General features: G+C 28.0%; 2 protein-coding genes across 6 annotated transcripts; both read right to left on the bottom strand.

Moving 5' to 3' along the window:
• Window positions 1-1081: 1081 nt before the first annotated feature.
• On the bottom strand, window positions 1082-10511 carry LOC111033123 (FAD-linked sulfhydryl oxidase ALR-like). Of its 4 annotated transcripts, XR_002604375.1 has the most exons (5): window positions 9279-10511; window positions 8091-8238; window positions 7431-7599; window positions 3351-3675; window positions 1082-1617 (listed from the first exon to the last, which is right to left on the bottom strand). XR_002604375.1 is itself a non-coding variant. In XM_022313721.1 (4 exons), the coding sequence occupies exons 1-3, from the start codon at window positions 9310-9312 to the stop codon at window positions 7437-7439; spliced, it is 345 nt and encodes a 114-aa protein (XP_022169413.1). In that variant the 5' UTR covers window positions 9313-10511; the 3' UTR covers window positions 1523-1617; window positions 7431-7436. The 4 variants fall into 4 exon arrangements, 3 of the variants coding, with proteins under 3 accessions (XP_022169412.1, XP_022169413.1, XP_022169415.1); XM_022313721.1 differs by lacking the exon at window positions 3351-3675 and having other exon boundaries at window positions 1523-1617; XM_022313723.1 differs by lacking the exon at window positions 1082-1617 and having other exon boundaries at window positions 3349-3675.
• Window positions 10512-10661: 150 nt separating this feature from the next.
• LOC111033122 lies at window positions 10662-20742 on the bottom strand. 2 transcript variants are annotated; one of them, XM_022313718.1, is made up of 2 exons: window positions 20484-20704; window positions 10662-11973 (listed from the first exon to the last, which is right to left on the bottom strand). In XM_022313718.1, exons 1-2 carry the CDS (start codon window positions 20547-20549, stop codon window positions 11299-11301), a joined length of 741 nt encoding a protein of 246 aa, XP_022169410.1. In that variant the 5' UTR covers window positions 20550-20704; the 3' UTR covers window positions 10662-11298. The 2 variants fall into 2 exon arrangements, with proteins under 2 accessions (XP_022169410.1, XP_022169411.1); XM_022313719.1 differs by lacking the exon at window positions 10662-11973 and adding an exon at window positions 14436-16719 and having other exon boundaries at window positions 20484-20742.
• Window positions 20743-22064: the final 1322 nt, after the last annotated feature.

The following is a 22064-nucleotide window of genomic DNA, read 5'->3' as shown; positions in this document are numbered from 1 at the left end:
GAGTTTATTTAATTTTTTTATATAATATTTTTCAAATATAAATAGTGCTCAAAAAGATGTATGTGCCAGAACTATCAATTTTAATTTTGTAATTGAATCTGTAGGTATAACCTTGTAAGAGGTTATTATTACATTTTTTCAATAGTTTATCATGGTAATAAATTAATGTTGACAACTATAACAAATGTTTTTTATGAAGTAAATATCAGCATGCTCAACTTTAATCAAGCTTCTATAGAATCTTTTTTTTTTTTAAATTCGACAAAGTATTGTTGCTTTGAAATTAAATGCTATCAAACGCTAGTCGCTATTACCTACCTTGAAGCATAATAATTTAATGGAGACGATTACTTATCATATAGTTCTTGTATTATGTCTGACTTCTTTTGGTTGAAAGATGATGTTTTTGTGATAGTATTTCAGTGTATCTAGAAGAATTTTTTTAACCAATCTTTATATAATTACGTTATATTTTTATGGCCACTTTCCAATCTTTGATGTTTGTAAAATACATTTTTAATGCCTTTTTATAGGTATTTACATTTAATTTTACCTGTTTAAGAAGTTTTATATTTTCATGAATTTTGAGTAAGTATTTCCAATATTATCATAAGATTTATAATTGATGGTGTTATCAAAATTATGTATTTATTATATATTAATATTGCAAGTCATAAGTTTAGTCGAATAAGTAAACCGCAAATAAGCATATTTTAATCTCACTTACATGCACTCAATTCAAAAAACGACTGAGTATCAAGAAAAATTCATAAAATCAAAATATATGTCTTTAAAATTCTAATTCAGTGGCTCACCACTGATAATCAATGTGAATGCATAATTGTTGATTATTACGGTTCTATAATTTATATCTTATTGCCACCATGCATTTTTATTGATAACACGTATGTCGTATGTCAACATTAGGTAAGTAGTTTGTTTTATCAACACAATATACTAGGAATTTTATAAAAAAAAAAATCACAAACAAGACACAAGAGTATTATAGTATAGGTACTTTTTACTTATAATCAGTAGTCTGCTGTTCAGTTATTTGAAAATAAATTGACAATCGGTGCAAGTTAATTTTTATTATAATTTATTATGATTTAAAACAACATTTTTATTTCATGTTCTAGACAATATTGAGTCAGTAATTCTACAATGTTACACTTTTTTGGCGAGAAAAAACTTAAAGACTGGTGCTCTTCGTTATTCGTACCATCATTTTTTTAAAACTATTATTGTTGTTATGATATGTCACTTTATATTATAATATAACAATACAAAAATAATTTCGAGTCACTGTTCACTGCTGAAAATGCCACTCAGAAGACTCGACCAATTTCTAGTGCCGTTCTTCACCATCTGCCCCATTCTGCTGGCGGTGTTAGTGCCGAAGTTTATGGCTGATTCGTTCATTCTGTGTAAAAATGACACCATGTTTTTTCCGGACTCCGCCGCCGCGTCTGCTGAGTCCAAGTACCTTGAGACGACGTTGCTTGCCATCGACTTTGCTCTGCTAGTCAGGCCGCCAAAAATGCTTTGCACATAGGACGTATCAGGAACATCCACTGAAATCGTCTGAGGATCGGGTGCTGCTCGACCACCACTGACCTGCGTGCGTATACAAATATCGAAACATTTAAACTGCGGGGCCGATTGTCATACTAACTAATAATATATTATTGATAATTCCTGGGAATTCCAAAGTATAAATTGTGTGCTAATTTGTGCCAATATTTTATTAAGCGTATAACTAGAATAGTATTTCCTGAGTGGTTTTAGAGTATAATGGAAAAAGACTTTTGGATTATTTTCGACGAATCCACATCAGTGTATAGTTACCTAAACAGATTTTAGCTTTACTTTAAACTTTCCTGGCCCTCTTCCTACATAAATGGCGTACATCGGCTACATAGAAAAATAAAGATTAAACGGTTGTGGCATTTCACACAAAGATCAAAATAATAATAACAATAATGAAAGATTTTTTTTTAAATTTAAAGCGTAGGTCATGTCAAATAAAAAGAGTGATTTAAATGTGATGGCAAGATTGTACACATATTAAATATTTTCTTACTTATGGCCAATTAGAGCTAACTACGGTACTAGTTTGTACCACTATTTTTTTTGTGGTCATTTTATTATTTTTAAATTGATTAATTAAAAATGAAAAAAGTTAAGTAGATTCAAGTAGTTTACTCCTTTCTGATTTTTGGTAGTTGTATATTTAGGTACAACAGGAACGGTTCCTAACATTACCACAAACTATTATTTGCAATATTTTGTTACCTAAACTGTATTCGTTATAACATAACTCATTTTTTTTTTTTTAGTATTTATTTTATTTTTCTAAAAAATAAATATAACTAAAAGTTTAATTTTTAATTTTCATTAATCACAATACTATATTTTATACAGCTACCTATGAGTTTTCAGTTTTTAAACAAGGATGATAAACACTTGGTACTATATGTTATGAATATCTGAAGATTAGCCTAAAATAAAGGTACATCTCAAATGTGATACCTACAAAATAAAAATAAGATTTTTTTAAACTAATAAATGTTGTTTAATACTGGGTAAAAATTGAGATTTTAATGAATTAAGTTAACTATAAATAAATTATCATTTGCTAACGCTTATTATAAAATTAATAATTTGTACACAATTATTACCTATAATTATACATATTATATACTATACATTTTAGCCTTTAGATGCTTAATATACAAAGCAACATCAATTATCTAAAGTATTTCATCACAGTATTATACTTATTATTTTTTTTTTTAATGAATATTACTTTATTTGTTGACATTTAAATAATTATTTTTCGAGAATTATTACAATTAAGTTATCATACTATTACAATAAATATTATTTAAAAATTAAAATTAATGATTAATAGTTAGGAGTAAATGTGACATCACCGCATTTATTCCTCCTATTGACATAATATTTAGTGCAATGAAATCAAGTAGATGTGGAAAAAATGATTATGAGAAAACTTTTACCAGAGATATTTTTAACCAGCTAAAATTAAAAAAAAAATTAATTAATGATAAATATAATTTGATTATGCATTCATCATAGTATAAACAATAATTGAATATAATATATGTACAACACAAATTATATAAATTAATTAATGCTTATTTAAAAACAGTTAGTTAGTTCAAAAATAAAAAAATAAACTTGACCATACTATTATTAGTTTACATTAACAATAATAATACAACGACGTAAGTAACTATTTTAGTATGAGTGTTATCTTTAAAAAATAAATTTGAATATTTTGCAAATATGTATTACCTACCTACTTTAGGTACAAACATATTACATACTTGGAATAAACAAGCAACCAACATATAAATTGCCATATTTTTAGTAAAATACTGATTGAGACAAGTCATTTTATAAACTGTTTTGATATTAAACTTAATTAATTTGACCAAGTGATATTCAATGCGGAACTTATACCGGAACATTCAGGGTGGTCGCTTTTATTCTGTGATAAAAAAAAACGGATATATGTATAACAATTTATTATAAATTGATATGCACAAGTGTGTTTACTGAAACATATTAAACGTCATACCTGCTTATTTTATAATGGGAAATTATCAATTAAGCAGTTTAATTGCGATTACAATTTACATTTCCAACCGTCTAAAAAACAAACACATGTATGTTCACTGTTCTAATGTACATCGCAGTATGTTTATAACGTCACATATATTTGATCACACATACGTGTGCTTTATTTCTAATGTCGCAATCGCTTTAAAAAAATGAGCTAACGAACTGCAAAAAAATGCTTATCATTAGTTACTTTACGAGTGAACATTGAGTGTCTTATTTATTTTTCATCAATTTTATTTATTAGAACAAATGCAAAGTTAGCAGAGAATTGTTGTTAAACATATTATATTATTATAAACTTATATCAAATCGAAAACATGTTTACATTACATGCCCTGAATACTTAATATATTTTCATAATATAACTATTAACTACGTACCTATTTTATAATATTGTATTAAATTGTTATTTTGGGAAAGATGCTTGCCTTGGGATATTTAAAGGCTCCTTTTATTTGTCTTGAGCCATAACACTAGGAAAATGACATTATTTTTATTATAACACTTACAAGTTGCAACTTATTCTTCAAAGCCAGAAACTGTAGGTAGCAATTTTCATATATTCATTATTTTATGCTACTTAAACCTTTCTTCAACAATTGTAAAGTTTTTTAATTGAAAGTGATTTATGTCAAGATAATCTATAGTCGTTACTAAAATATGGCCTGTAAGTTATTGTTTGTATCTATTAGACACTTTACATTTAGTACGAGAGTCTTTTGTTAGATATTGGGATTATGGTTAATTGTTTCGTATTTAAACAATTATTGAAATCGCTAATAATTATTATTGTTAGGTAAATTGATTATTGCTATTAATTACAACTTACAATGCAAATTACAAACCTCGAGTTCGTGAAAAAGGAAACAATTTCAGTTATGATTGTAGGTTAGACAATGCCATTGTGGAAACATGGCGTGAACCAAAAAAATCCATTTAAATATTTTATCATCACAGTTAGTTTAAATATTTTTTTATAAGAAAATATTTAATTTATATTTATTGACAGCTTAATAAAGACAGGTGGCATTATACTCATTTACTTTTTATTTTCCATTAAGCTAATTGGCAAAAATATATTAATTTGATACGGAATTAATTATTAGTTATTTTGTCTTGGGAACCGTGATCTTTGGTGAATTTTTTTCTACAGATAAATTTAAAATTAGAATTAAAGTTATGCTTGGTTTTCAAACAATATTGTTTGGTCTGAAATAATAATTTCACTTTAGTAAGAACTATATTATAACTATAAGTAATATTTGATATTACCGCATTTAAACGAATAACACTGAAACGGTTTTCTGATTAGATGATAATATACTACGTAGGTAAGTACAAATTTGCACATATTTTAATGTACGAGTATATAATTATTCATGACCAACAGTAAAAATACAATAATTATATTTTCAATTCCATTTAGAATTATAATGTTCTCAATCCCACAGAGTTTGATTATCGTACAGCTTATTGTTAAAAGACCATTTATTTTCTTTTTCTCATTATTTTTAATCCAGTCGAGCATACCCAAACAATATTAATGGAGGACACAATATTTTTCTTGCACATTCACACGGGGTTGACATTTTAATATTCAAGGGCACCAAATTGCTCATCAGTTTGTGAATTCTACACAAAGGTACGTTATTACTTTTGTTGTGTTTTATTGACTGATTATTTTCTGAATAAAACTATTTCAAATTTGATATTAAATCCCCGCACTATTCGATCTCACTCCCTGTAAGTGAACATTTAAGAAACGAAATTTAAATTATTTACGTACAAACTACAATAATTTGGTTGCCTAACTAAAATGCATATTTTCAACATTATATTCGGCCCAAAGAGGAAATCGTAAATATAATTAATATAATGACATAACTTTATAAATACAATAATTAATTGACAAATATAAAATACCATTGCAACCACCTATGGCTATGAAATAAGTAAATACAAATCATTTTCACTTATATTGTTTGAATTGTTTTTTTTTAGAAATTTAAAACCAAAAACATTCTAAAACATTGAAAAATTTATGTCTTCAAAATACTATTGTTTAAATAAGCTCCGAATTATTTTTCCAAACTATTCCTGCATTTTTTTGGCCAGCATTCAGATGTAGCAAAGATATGTTCTATCTGCAGCTCTTGTATGTCAAATGTATAAATACAGTATTTTTGAGTTTATTATTGTATTCGAATGCTTTCTTATGGATATCACGTCATCATAACCATTAAAAACATGTTTCTTAATTTTTGGTTACAGTTTGGCAACAATTGATTAACCAGTTTTGAATAAACAACTTTTGCACACTCTGAAACAGGGTCTTGACTGTTGTATGAAACAAACATTTTTTTATATAATTTATCGAATTTAAATTAATCTATTTATTCTATGGTTTATATTAAACCTTGGATTCTATATAACTTGTATTAAGTTTTATGGTGTTTAGTGCCTTCTATCTAAATTGCCATTCTTACCAAGAGTAATGACCAAGAGTATAGAGGTCAACATTTCAAAGTACTCGGCAGGGTTTCTGCTCATATTTTGCTTAGCTTAGATTTATAGTTAGCGGGTAGTAACACATCCTATTAGGATTATGTTTAATGTAATTTTTATTCTCAATTTATCTTAATTGTGTTTAAAAGCTTTAAATATGTATAATGACTAAATCTAAATGTCATTCATTATAAATATGAACTATCGCAAAATACAAAATTTTCAAATTATAAATTTGGTATAGATTTAGATTTTTGATATAATTCATAACGATAATTGAATTTAAAAAAAAAAGTGTAAGTGGGTGACGCTCCACTGTAATGTAGGTACTTACATGTAGGTCATTGTAATGGATTAAATTTGAATTCAAAGATATAATATCATTGTATACAAAAAATGATTCTGAGCGGAGATGGTTGGTCGGCCTAATATATTTTATATTATATTTATATTGTTATTATTATAAGCCACTACTGTTAATGCTAAAGTAGGTTGAATTAATATTATTTGCATATTATCATATATGTACATAACAATAAACTTTAAAAGTTTCAAGTGACCACGAATATTATTTTTTAAATTCAGCGATATGACGAAAATCGTTGATCTTGATTATTAAATATGTAATTTTGTCCAAATTGAACTTAAACCAACTTAACAGAAAAACTGTGTCTATACATGTATTTTTTTGATTTTTTGGGTACAAAATAAACTGCTTACGTGAAAACTAGTTTAAAATTAAAAATTTTTAGCTATAAAAGTTGAACGTTAAGTAAATTTCAAGTACTTAATAATTTGTAAATTTTCAGCTTAATACATTTGAACTTTTTAAATTTTAAGATTTTATTATATTGAATATCCGGCTTTTTGACTAAACAAATTTAATTTTATTGACATTTATAGAAAAAAAAAAACATATAGTAAATTGTGAAAATTTAAAATCGCTCCGCTCAGAATCTAAAAGTGTTCTAGTTGTCATTCTATTCGATTTCCTGTAAAAATGTACAATATTTATGAAATATTGCGCTTACAGAAGGTATACCATGATATGATTGTTTGATATCTTTAGTGTTATTATATTATGGTTCTAAGTTTCTTATTGTGCGCCCATTATTAGGAGATTATAATAATTATTTTACTGGTTCGTTTTATAATAAATAGTTTAACATGTTGGATTATTTTTGAATTTCATATTCATAAATAATATTATGTTACATATTTATCAGTATTATATGATATGCATACTTAACAGGTGATAGTGTTATAAAAATGTGTACATTTTATTATTGACAGCTTCCATCCTTCCACCCATCCCTCCATCGCTCGTTAATCTGCTTGCAATCAAATAATGGCTTACCAAGTTTTTGATTAACGTGATTATGTACACGACATAGCCAATTGGATAGGGTTTGTTGAGAATGTGTTTCAGGGGGTTGATTAGTTAAACTGTTGAAAAAAAAGATTTATAATTGCACATTTTGAACATGTTTATATTCACTTTGACTTATTTCCAGGGGAATGTATATTTTAAACATGCATATCAAACTATACTCAGTCTCGTTAAACATACTTTTCAAAATTATTCAAATTACAGAAAAGTATTTAAAAAGTATTAAAAAAGTATTTATACATAATTAAACTTTTTTTACATTATTAATCTACAGTTGGTAAATATTCATTTTCATGTTTTATACTCATTTTGTGCAGCACCTTACTCCATTTGGTGTAACTTTAAAGTATATTTTCTATGTCAAGGTATTTAAAGTAAAAATATTTTATTAAATAGCTTACGTAATTAAAATTTAAATAGAAAAAATGTAAGCTATAAATAAAAAAAATATTTTGTTTTTGAATACAAATACTCCAAAATGTATTTTTTACAAGACTGACTACCCTTACTTCAAATAAAGTACAAATGAACCTAACTTATTACTTACAGCATTGTGAAATCCCTTGCACATGTTTCACAAGGATAAAGACGGCCGATTAGTCTAAAGAAATTCTCCATATCTTTCCGTTGTTGGTCAGAGGGCTCGTCTGGATAGTATGCCACCATCGAGTGAAGAAGACTCCAGGTATGATATCCTATAGGTGTAGAATAAATTAAGTACAGGCAACAAGTCTACAGAATTCGTATTTTACGATGCTCCATACCCAGTTAATTTTACATAAAAACTAATTCAAAATATTAAATTAGTTGAATTAAAACGCTTGAAGCGTAATTTAAAAAATAAAATCTTACTCTATTTGTATTATACACGTACGAAGAAGACACAAAAGTATTACTTATATAATTTAATATTTGTTATATCTTAACATTTATTATTTATAGCAAAATTAGTTAGGATTTTCTATAAACGTCCCAGTACAATGTGAGTGATCAATAAATATGTTTTTTAATACTGAAAAGTTGTATTTAGAACATTTTTTCATTAATATAACATAATATACTTCCAAATTTGAATAAACTAGACAAATAAAAAAAATAATATTTTGCAACCCTTTGATGGCGAAAAGTTAGTGTCAAAAGAGTTTGGGACAAATTTAATAACAAAAATTCGGAAAATTTTAAGTGTAACAACACAATTTCGCTTTTTTAAAATCGGATTTGGTCCAATATGACAATTCAATCAATAAAACTGAACCTTGTAAACGAACTTTGGCTGTTCGTCATAATTAGTTGTCAAGACATTATTAAGCAAACCCAGCACCGACAACTTATTTTCGTTAAGTGTATTAGGATTTGGATTACAATTAAAAACAATTTCTTTATAAGCTATTATTTATCTAATTTTTTAAAATAACATATTTATACATCTTTATTTTACTGTATACAAGTACTATAATTTATCATATTATTTATTGATTTTTAAGCTAGGGCTTATTTATAGATTTTTTAAGTAATAGAAGTCATCAGCCTTAGCTGTAACTGTTTATACTACATAATATAATAATATAATATGGAGGTACCTACTAAAAGGTGATGTTTGAGTTTTACTTAGTTCCCTGAAATGAAAGCGATAGCGGTGATATTGTGATAACTGATAAGCATTGATGATCTGTTCTTATGTTTAGAATAACTTATTAATACAACTTAAATTGTACATTATGTGATATTTTCTTACCTAATTTTGCTTTATCCAATGGACAGTCTTCCATATAATTGTTGTAAATTTTTTAAATTTTGAATTGTTTAAAATTGTAAACACGTATATTACTATAGGCAACAAACATAACTTGTGTATCGAATCTACTTTTTACTTAATTTTAACTAATAATACCTAATAATGATTTCATTATTACTGATTTCATTATCATTTTTCTTTAAAATCAAAAACCAATCTATAAAATATATTTAGTATTAATATTAATTTCATAAAATACTCTGAAAAAATGACCTACTATTTATAGTTTCGTTTATAGTTGAAAAGCGAAGTAAACAATAGAATTATATTTATTTTTTTAGTCAATTTATTTTGTTTCTAATGAAATTATATATATTCTTTGAGAGTTAATTTGTAACTTCTAACTCCAACGTTAGTAGTCTAGATTCATATAACCGTTAATTCTAAGTGCAAGATGTGTTATAGTTTTACACATATAATATTTTATTCATATATTTTAAAACGATTAATACGAATTGCATAGTCTTTATTAGTCAGAACATAAAATTTAACGGTTCAACAACAAAATACATATATTGGAATATCATTGGGTATTATAATGAAAAAAAACCCAATAATTAAGTTATTAAATTATTAAGTTTATAACCATCTTTTATATACATACAACAAAAAGCATGGATGAAAAAATGAGAAGAAGAACATGGTTAGGAACACTTGAATGTGAAAAAGTTTATGATAATAGACAATAGTCATGCATACCAAGAACATATTTTATTGTTAAAAAAAATAGAATACGGACAAACAAACGAACCGTCAACAGTGCCAAAATTGAGGGCCATTTCCAGAGAAATACAATTATTACAACTTGTATGTGGTCTAAACTGTTAAGTAGGATGTTAGCGAAAGAAAAGCTTTTGAATAATATAGAATATATCATATAAATTGTTCAAAAGAAGTTAACGAGATGTCAAAACCCAATCTCTTGTCTCCATCTTACAAGCGTACATCATAACAAATGTTCGTTTAGCCGAATCAATTTTGTATTGTTAGCTTTTAAATTTATTAAAGTAAATTGACCTACTATCAAACTTAAAGGTAAGAATACTATTTAAGGCACCACATGAGTTTTAACTCATATTTTAGTTTTAATGTGAGTTATACTAAGTAAAATATTACAATTTTAAAACGTTCATAACTAGTATTGAATTTGAAATATCAATAAAAATTAGAAGACTATGATTTTTCTTGTATAATAATATATACTTATCTTTAAATTAAATAGTCAGTCAATTCATTGAATATTATTCTTACAATGAAAAATTGTTTCTACTTAACATAGATTTGTTATATTCTACGTTTGTAAGACGGAAAGAATACAATATAACTCAGGGTCTCCTTAATGCTATTTAAAATGATTAAATTTTAAATAGGTACGCTTAAGATTTGAGTGTCAAAGCAGAGAATTTTTGATATTAAAAATATTTACATCACATGAAAAACTTTCACGCACTTCAATTGACAGAAATATATCTTTTTTTGGGTGGAAGGGGGGGAGGATCTTAAGACTTTTTGTAGTTTTTTTGGCAATATTTAGAGTTATAATAATAAAATTTCCCCCATCCATATGAAAAAAAATACCTAAACAAAATCAGAGTTTCTATTATAGACAATATCGTTTTTCCTGTAAATTAATTTTTGATCATTGAAATTGTTTGAATTCATGTTTCTGTAATGTCTATCTTACGGATTTCGTTTCACTTAACTAGAAATACACTTTTACCCTTCATTGAAATATATCCTACTCCGACACCCTTAAACCCGAATTAACGACGAGTATATTAAGTATAATTTTATACTGTTACAATGTTGTTACAATAATTGTTATGATACTAGATTGAAGTAGTCTAAGGTTTTTGTCGAGTATGAATGTACGTGACAACTTGGCTACTTGATTACGAAGAAAAATGGTATGTTGGAAATTATAAAATGATAATAACGTGGTACTGTGCGGTCGCTGTGGTTAGGCTGGAGTTATCGTCTCTGGTGCAGTTTCGGTGGCCGTCGTGTCGGCAGCTTTGCTGCCTTCGTTTGTCGGTGGAGCTGCGGCGGAAGTGGTCGTATCAGTCGATTTGCCATCTGCACCACCTTCGTTGGTGGTGGACGATCTCAGATACGGCTCGGTCTCAGGATGGTGGTTTTCAAGTTTCTCGTCCATCTCGTCAAATAGCTTTTCACGATTAGCTATGGTAAATTTCGTGTTTTCACGGAACTTGGTGGACATGCCGGAGGCAAAATTGGACACTCCACCAGTCAAGTCACGCACTAACACCACTCTTTTAGCCACGTTGTTCGCCAAATTTAACCCAGTGGACAACGTCTCACCTGTTGTCGCGACCACCGAGATTGCGCTGTTATAAGTGCCGAACAAGACGCCAATCGCGGTTAACGCGGCCTGGCCAACCGCCTTCAGTACCATACCCAAGCCATCGCCGAAGGTCGATAAGGACTTGTACAGCTCAGTTTTGGACTTAGAGAACATCGATGGTTTGCCATCTTCAGTTGGAGGTGATTGATCGGCGGCTTTGGTGTTTGGGTCAGTGGTTGCAGCGGTCGAGTCGGCGGCTACGGTGGTTGGTGTAGTGTCTGCAGTGATCGCATCGGCGTCCAAATTTTCGTCAGGTGCACAGCGACCAACCTGCAATGTAAAAATAAAAATATTATATCGTTCGAAAACTCTGTCCATTTCAAGGAATACGTTAGTAAGAGATTAGAGATAGGTTCTCAAGTTCTTGAAAGTACGAACTTACAAGTTACAGACTCGTTACTCGTTAGCCTTCAGGATATTCAAACTAACCGAAGTCAGCAATATTTGATTTTGAACTCTCATCCGAATCTCTCGCACAGTTTAAATTCGTCGACACTCATACTTTGCAGATTATTATTTATTAATTTTACGGTGTATTACAAAAATATATTTTTTTTTGTATAATTCCAACACGCAATAACAGTGAAAGAATTTAGCAATAAACTTGGAAAATTAAATTAAATTTTTAAAAGTTCAACAAAAGTTAGGCTACCTAATCTAAAATATGAGCAGTTGAAGAAACCATTAATTTCGGATTCATGAAAATTGAAGTTTGGAATATCTATTTAAATAAAACCAAAAACATAATAAAACTGATGAGGAATTATGAGATCACTATGAGGAATTACTCCGAAAATTGTTTCGTCTCAGTACTATACTCAGTACTTTTTAAATTTCTGGATGCCATGTAAATTTGACTAACTTTTAGGCTAGAGTAGTTTAGTCTTTACATTAATTAGTTTTCAAACATCAGATATAATATAATATCTAAATTTATAACAATGATGTACAATATCATGTCTCATTCGAAACTAACCAATTACTGCATTTTTAATATTGATGTTCCTATACATTTTACATATTATTTTATCATAATTTTTCAAAATAAATTATTTTTATTAATTTTGAGTTGTACATTTATACAAATCTAATTACAAATGTATGAATCTAACGTAATTATAATTTTGTTTTACACGTTAAAATAAACTCCTCGAAACGCAGTTATAGGCAACACAAATAACTGCAGATAGTTTTTTGCAGTAGTTAAGAATAGTCAAATCAATTTTATTACATAGTCCCATGTTTAGAAGTTACATTTTAAAGTAAATTAATTTCAATTATTTGGCTTATTTATATTTTCTACAATTCGTTATTCGATATTCATTGTAGATAACAGTTATTTAGGTTTCTTTTAGATTATGTCATATATTTCCGAATGGTTAAATTTTGCAACTTTTTACAGCTGTCTTTTTAGTTAAGCATTTGTCTAATTTATCAAAGACATATTGTGATGTAAACTATGATAAGCTTAAGATGTTGAATTATACTTATAGGTCATAGCTATGGTCCTTTCTTATATTTATTTACACATTGTTTTATCAGGGCTTGAATTGCATTTAAATCGAAAGGTAAAAATTAAATTTTAAATCATACAATTCATGTAAATGACTTTTTAATTAGAAAATGAATTGAGTTTAAAATTGCATTAATATTCAGAAAAATATTAAATAAATACACTTATTATTATTTTTAAGTTTAATTTAGAAAAAAATAACATCAATAGGCAAAATTTAAAAATTTAATTTCAATTTCTGACTTTGGTTTTTTAAATGTAATAATAATTTCTTATGGTATTGTATTTCTGACTATATTTCTGCTATAGTGGTTTAACATCGCTAATTATCTTGCGAATGGCTTTTTCTTTTAATTGTCATTGTCTGTTACCTACATTCTACATTAATCCTAACCAAGTTTACCGATATTCACGAAGAGACTAGTAAATCTAAGTGTAATAATTGTATAATGTCATTAGCGATATTATGTAAATATATTTTTAATGAAATTTGATGTTTTTTCAACTTTTTTTAAAGTGCTCAATGCTCATAATGTATGTACTAATGCACTATGAGTATTGTACCAGAGCCGTCTTAATTCAGTAAACTTAATTTTGTTGACACCAAAGTAGATAAACTTAAACAAGAACCTTATTCGACTCTGTCTTAACTGTAAGTGGAATCGAAAACAAAATTATTGTTATGGACTTATGGATTTAACAAAACTTATAACTTAAATATGTTTGTTTCACAATTACAATTTTACCTTGGTAAGACGAAAACATGTTGCTGTACGGTTTTAAGCTATGTGGTTTTTGACAAAATAATGCATATTCGTTACCGAACAGTATCAGTCACACAAGTATTTCTTGTTCAGAAATTTGTAAATACGAAAGACAACATTAGAAAACAACACATTTTTACAGATAAAATATCATGTTACTTTTTATTTAGAAATAGGTTCACAAAATACAGAACTTTAGAAATAAACTATTATAAAAATAACTGATTTATTTTTTAGTTACTATGATAAATAAATTATTATAAATTTATAATGTACAATTATATAAATATTTTGAAATGTATTGTGTTAGGCAGTAGAAACTAGAAACAAAATGTATAGGATTATATAATAACATGTAACTTATAATATATTTCGTAGTTAGTAATGTATAGGTACAAACTTATTATTCTAATACAATAAAAACAATATGCACAATTACCTCGTACATTGTAATATATTATCTTATTTTCTTTTGTTGTTAAATATAATATAAGTTACAATGTACAATAAACCTATTATTGCAGTGGTTCTCCAACTTTTTTGATCATACAGCCCTCAAGTTGTGTAAAAAATCCAAAGAGCCCATAAACCAGGAATATCAATTTAAAAAAAAAAATTATAATACCATTATAAACAACGATGATTAAAATTTACAATCAACTAGGCAATAATATTAAATTTGGATGTGCTGCCGTCCTTTGTTGCTCTCACAGAACCTCTACCCATGGAACATAGTTCAAAAACCACTGTATAGTATATTGTAGCCTGTAGGTATAAGGTTTTGATCATAACTATATTATTATACATTTTGTTATTTCACTAGACTAATTAAAAATTTGTAACGAATACACGCATTCTAACTTACAGGTATAAATAATATTATAATATTATAATGACTATGATATGTCATTTGAAAAATTGATCTCAGCGTCAATGGATCTGTTAAAGACCCCCATCGTTAATTATTGATCTATTATTTATACACTTATAATACAGATACTATACAAGTTGAATTATTGTTTTCCACTATAGTTGAATTTGTGTAACTTATTTTATAATTTGTGTTTTAAAATTTGGACGAGTTTTCAAAGTGCAGATATGAAATGGTAAGACCATATTATACATTTATACTATATTATAGATTGTGACTTATGAACCAAGGTCAATTTCTTTCGTTTTAATTTCTAAACCATTTTATTCTTTTTTTAATCTGCCCTGGTAACCTGATAATCTGATAAGTGATGATACATTAGGTGCACAAACATTTATTATCCCAGCTCGTAAACACAGGCCTAAAGACGATAACATTATTCATGTTTTCTAGTCATTTTGTTGGTATGTTTTTTTTAAGAACAGTGATGAGGTTAAGAGCTTACGAGTGGTAGGGAGGAGGGTGGGAAAACTAAGTCCAAAATTTTATTTTTCAGATATTTATGCTATATTATTAAGCCGAAAAAAAATATTTACTATATTTTAGTGAGGAGTGCTTTGGATGGTACACAGTTTTGACTAGGTGTTACTAAGAGATGACACCCCTTTCGTAGCTTCTCGAAAAAATAATTCTAAAATACCGTCCCTGTTCATATAAGTTATTGCGATTAGTCAAATAATGGTATTTGTAACATTGATATCTTAAAAAAACTTGAAAACCACTAAATGTATAAAAATTAAAAGTGCCTGTTTTCTTATAACCATAGACCATATATTATACTATTACGCAAGTAACGAGTATATGGAAAGCGGCATGAGATAAAGGGCCCTTTTGGTTACTGAGTTACTCATAACATATTGTTTGGTATTGCAGGGTAGTAAGTTACTTATATGTATAGATAGTTGTATTCTGTCCTCAAGACAGCCTTCATCACTGTGAGATGTTTTACCTCTTGATGATGTGGTTATACAAATTATTTGTCTAGTAGTATAAGGTCTAGAGTATAACCTGCTGAAGAAAACGTACTATTAAAATATGAGATAATATGACGGTTTTACGGGGATTATATACAAGCTAAGGAACACAATTTTCAAATAGTTATCAGAACAGTGGTTAGTGTGGCCCCATAGTTTTGTTTCCCCTATAGTCAATCGCTGAAGTAGAGTAGGTGTGCAGCTGACGTCTATAACATATTATTGTGGCGCATGCGCGTGCATAGTAGGGCTCTCGATGTTGTTGGATATCACGTGTTATGCAAAGCACGCTTGACTGCGCTATCCGAGTGGAAAAAATGAGACCGGGCCCTGCTGATCAGTGGCCGTGGTCAGCGGTGCCGCCGGAGCGCTCGTCTCGACCGTGGACGGCCGCAGGCGGTCCCCGCTCTCGTTCAGCTTGGCTTTGAGCACCGCGTACGCCTGACTCCTGACCATCGAGTCGTGGGCCACGTTGCTGGCCACCGCGTTCACCGCCACGTCGACCGCCTGGTGGACGCCGGACGCTCCGTACCCGATCACCGGCACGTTGGCCAACCGTTCGGCAATCGAGCCGCACGCCGCGCCGCCGGCCTTGAGCAGCTGGACAGAGACGTTCAGGGCCGCGTCCCACAAGTGGTTGACGGACTCGCCCGCCGACAGTAGCAGCTTGCCGACGGTCCACCAGACTTTGTTCGACACTCGAGCCGTGTCCCGCGCCAGTGCCTCGGCCGTACGCTGCGCGGAATCCAGCAGCCGGAACGGTGGCGTCGACGAGGTGCCCGGCTGAGGAGGCTCTGGGAATTCCCGTTCTTCCAGCGGCCTACCGCTGCCGACCTTGATAAAACAGACATATAAAAACAAAACCACAGAACGACGACGGAACACGCACGGAATCGCGATCACTATAATATTGTACATATTATGGGCACAACTGCAGCTGGTCGTCCAAGTCGCGGGTTAAGTGGCGCGTAAATGCATAATATTATTAATGTTTTATGATCAATGCTAAAACGTTAACCTTGCATGAAAATCTCATGTCAAAACCACAAGACACTATAGTTCAATAAAAAGTAACTTAAAACGAAACAAAACAAATCGTCATATAATAATATACAAGTTTAACGTTAATTATTAAGCACAACAAAATTCTCAAAAATATTTATGACTTCGATTTTTGAGACCTTTTATACTTCTACAACGGGTATAATAATATACGAATTCCTCTAGATTATATTTTCAGTTGGTAAAGGAACCGTTCTAAAATGCCATTAAAAAAACCGACATTTTAAAAAACCGTAACGAATGATTTTTGAAATGTTTATTTTCGTAGTTAATATTAACTGGCTTGTATAGAACCGAGTTAAAATAAGTAGATAGCTACAAATTCAATTACATTAAGAATTTGATTATTAGTTGTAAGTACCTAGGTAATTCTTGTGGTTTTTTGTCAAATGAAAAAAAAATTGACATTTGTTATAAAGTTAAATATAAAAAATAATAGTTACTTTCTAGTCGTTCTTGCAAAACATTTTTCAGGATGAATAGAGCAAACAACAGATTTAATTAATTTTAAATCATGTAAAGAAGTAGTTAAAAATACATTAATTATTGTACAACGAAATCAATTAATTAACTCCCGGTACCTACCTATATAATTATTTTAAATATAAATATATTCAAATTTTGCCTCAAAATATATTTTTCTAATTGGCATACAACAATTTATAAATATATTAAATAACTAAAGAGGTAACAAAATACTTTCAAATTCATAAATTATGTAGTTGGATTGAAGTATGAACGAAATGTACCATAGTAAAATGTATTGTAATTTATTTCTCTAGAGTCAACACTACAATTTTACATGGGTCACGTGCAATAACCAGGTATCACAATGTGTTTTTAAATTGTATTAATTAAGTACTTAAACTAATTTAACTATAAACATTTTTAAAATATGTGTACGTAGATAGATAACTCTATAATATTCAATTATTGAAATATTTTATAAATTATTTCTTTTTAATCCGAAATTTAACCATCCACTTTTTAATGTCTTCTTTAAAATTAAAAACTGTGGAGATACCCGGTTACTTAAATTATTATTTACTTATTTTTTTATTATTTTATCCTTTTGATAAAACCTACTACAACATATATATTTTTAAAGTATCTATCTATAAATGTTGAAAAATTATGTATTTTTTTGGGATAAAATAAGTGAGATTGAAAATTTAAATAAAAAAAGCGAAGGGATGCCCGTGACCAGCCCACATCGACCACTTGCAGTTTTTTAGGATGGAAATACAAAATATAAACATGAATACTCGTAATATATATTGGATAGGTAGTTACATAAATATAAAAATCACAATTTGCATTAGGTACCTACTATAAAACAAAGGAGAAAAAATCAAGTTTTTGAATCAATCGAATGTTTTTAAAATATTTTAGGTGACAAAACAATTTATATGATTAATGTAATAATATTAGGTTCAAAACAGTAATATTTGTAAAAATATTTTTGAACATTTAGTGTTGTAAATCTTTTCATATTTTCCATGCATTTATAAAATAATAATAACGAACATGTTCAGTGGGGCCCGTTATCTTCTTGAAGAATAAAATAAAAAAATAAATAAAAATAAAAATTATATAACTTTAACATAATTGCTTTACGCGATAATAAGGAAATAAAGAACATAGAATATGAACTCTAACTCTATCTAGTGGTGACAACTGTAATGTTTTATCATTAGCAGCCACGGATAGAGTGCTATAGGTAATACAGTTTCAACAAATTCGACAATATTATAGTCATTTGGTGTTTATATAGTTGGAACAAAATATGCACTTCACAATCATATTACATGAATGTCCTGTTACATTGTATAATTAGGTATATTGTAATAATATGTGTACTTAATAGGATTGTATTTGATACAGATTTCACTGTTACTCATTTAGAGTAGGGAAGTCCTTTTCCATATACAAACAATTTTGAGAACGGCTGTCAGACTCACAATTCGAATAATAATAATAATAACAATACAAAAGAAATAGCAATAATAAAGCAATGAATAAGGCAACTAACAATTTGAGGAGTATATCATTAATAAAATTATATTTTATATTTGAGGAAAAAGAATGTAATGCATCAATGAAAACATAGAGAAAGGAAAACAATAAAAAATGTTTTTAAAAAATATAGATTTAGTACCCTACTGTTTATTTTTATAATATAACATACTAGTGATGGGTGCTGAATTTTAAATTTTTTTTATAAACAAGCATATAGGTATACTCGTAATACCAGATACAATAAATTACTATTAATTTATAGTTGATAACATTTATTACAGTCCGTGGTTTGTATGAAACATATTTTTTACAAGCCGAACCACTTATATAAAAAAATAAGTTTATTTAATTTATTTAATCTGTTAGTTGCAACGACAATGATTATTTCAAAGTAAAGAAATACATTGATATTAATTGTATACAACATTTTATTTTCATTAGCTTCAACTATTTTTAACACTAACAATAAACATTTTATAAAATTATATAAATAATCGTGACATGAAAAACATTCTTTGGCTATTAATTGTCTATTGATAAAATAATAAAAAGTTATAACTACGCAGAATCAAATTCATTTTTATTTTAAAAAATGCAATTATCAAAGTATAGTTTCATTACCCATGTGACTGTAAAAATTATATTTTGCTTTTGTAAATTTTGTAATACTCAAAATCTTTTATAGTATTTGATTGATAAAACGTTGATAAGTACTAATGGAATAATAATAACTGTATTCTGTTTTATTATATAAGATATGAGAATTGAAATTTTAAACTGATTAATTTTGATAAGGCCATAGAAACTTAACTAAAATTAATAATTATTGAACATCCCAAATATATTGAAGTATTTTAGGTCAAGGATTTATAATTTAATGTTAAGAACTCTTCAATAATTTCAAAACATGTACATTTAAAACTTAAATATTAAACAACTATCGCATCACATCTTTGTTATTCAAATTAAAATGTATGTACCTTGTACAACTTTACGCAGTAAGTCATGAAATGAAGAACATACACTTTACAATTGTATTAATGTATTATAAATTATAATTTTAATATATAATTATTTGTATAAGATTTTACGTCAATGGTGTTTTCCTGGAGGAAAAATTAATATTTGCTAAAGCTGAAATCTAACAATAAGTTTAAAAGTTAATAAGTAAAGAATAATAAGTTATTACTCATAAGTAGTCATAACCATAACATTGGACTCGTAATAAATGCTATACACTTTTTTAAGATTAAAATAACGCTATTTGAAAGATATTGTAAAATGTAACAATGTATAGTAGATATAATTGCATTATTAAAAAAATTAATTGTAAATTAAAAAAGGTATTTACTTATGCATTTACAAATGTTATAAAATTATAGATATTTTTAAATAAATACGATTATAAGAATATTGATCCATTAGTATAGTATATATTAATTATATGTCATTATGCTAACTATATAAGTAAAGTTTTAAATATAATAAATATTAAAGATAGATATTATAATACATACTCGTATAATATACGCCACCAACAAGATGATCATTAAAGATCTATTATGACCAACAGGATAATGCATCTGAGTTTGTGATTTTATTTGTATTTTAAGATTTTGGCCACGATAAAGTACAAACTGTCACTGAAGAAAATGTGTTTAAACTAATAGCAAGTTTAGCTATTACGCACTCGGTGACAATAAATATTGGTTTGCTGTTGTCATTTGACTTGTCATAATACCATCAAACACATGTAAAATACAAAGGTACACATAATAATAGGTACACTGCATTAATGAACAATCACGATGTACTTATGACAAATACCATTTGTTCAATTGACGTGTCATAATTAATAATATTCAGAACTTTACATGTGTCCTTGTCACAACTCTGACATCACACCAAAGTATTGTTAGTAACTATTTTGCACTTTTATAGTTATACCAGTATCTGAATATCGGCATTTTATATAAAAATACATTTGTTAAAATCAGGAAATATAAATTAAGGTTCAAGTTATTAATTTTAAAAAAAAAATTTGAACATTTATAACTTGAATTTGTGGTGGGTGGTATTTTTTATAAAGTGCGCTTATTGGATACGCATTAAATGTTTAATCAATCATTATTGACCTTTTAAAGTTGTTTTAAATAAAAAACGTTTTAGTTTCCTTAGCAAATTGATTAAGAAATAGAAAAAAATATTTTTTTTTTTCAATTTCAGATTTGAAAATTCCATTTACGACCTACAACATGGTGTGGGCATTATATTTCAAATCCCTACTATCCATGAAATTTTAATTTTCTTCGTGACGTGAGAATAACACGATTAAGAAAAATAAGCTGAACTTGCGTCTACTACATAATTAGTTTTGAGTGTACCTATGTACCTATCACCATTGAGTAACAAATTGAGATTCTTCATTGTAATGCTTGTGTTAATTGTAGGTTAATAAAAATCGATTCTAAGGTGAGGTACATTATATTTTATAATAATTTTGTTTATGCTGTACATTTCCGTATTTTGTATACAAATAATAAAACATGAACACTCATGGGGAAGGTTGCCTATTTCGGTGAGGAAACCCTCTCATATAATTGTTAAAATGATTTTGAAACTTAGCAGGGTGAAATAATCATATGTATGTCGGTACCCCGTAAATTAGAGTTAATATAGTTAATACTTAATATAGATTCATTGTATAAATACATTTCAGTTAGTCTAAATATTATAAAAATTGTATAGTGCATAAAAACTATACTACAGAGTACAGAAAACGGTGGAAAGTTTCATTTCTCTACGATTACAATTTATTAAATTACAAGAGAATAACCAACAGTGTTAGTGAAAAATTATTATTTGTAAATTTTATTGTAATTTAAATATTCAATTTTGTTGAAGTTTGAACTTATAAAAAATCTATAAAAAAATTGTGACAAGGTATTTTTAATGTTTTTTGATTCATGTAAGGAAATATTATAAGGAAGTTTGTATTCAATAATTAATCTTTTTGACCATGAATCAGCATAGGTAAATCAGGAAAAATCAAAACATGTAGATATTTTAAATAGGTATATATAATAATAATTCAAATA

The sequence above is a fragment of the Myzus persicae genome, unplaced genomic scaffold, assembly GCF_001856785.1.
Source record: "Myzus persicae strain clone G006 unplaced genomic scaffold, MPER_G0061.0, whole genome shotgun sequence".
NCBI lineage: Eukaryota > Metazoa > Arthropoda > Insecta > Hemiptera > Aphididae > Myzus > Myzus persicae.
The sequence above is the reverse complement of the archived record's forward strand: the minus strand, read 5'-3'. Positions and strand labels throughout refer to the sequence as shown.

Coding starts and splice junctions, on each gene's coding strand:
- LOC111033122 (XM_022313718.1), bottom strand. CDS start 20,549: ATGCATTATCCTGTTGGTCATAATAGATCTTTAATGATCATCTTGTTG. Junction 11,974..20,483: donor TGGTGGCGTATATTATACGA/GTATGTATTATA, acceptor TTTACATTGCAG/GTTGGTCGCTGTGCACCTGA.
- LOC111033123 (XM_022313720.1), bottom strand. CDS start 3,494: ATGTTCCGGTATAAGTTCCGCATTGAATATCACTTGGTCAAATTAATT. Junction 1,618..3,350: donor TGGTTGCTTGTTTATTCCAA/GTATGTAATATG, acceptor ATACGCACGCAG/GTCAGTGGTGGTCGAGCAGC.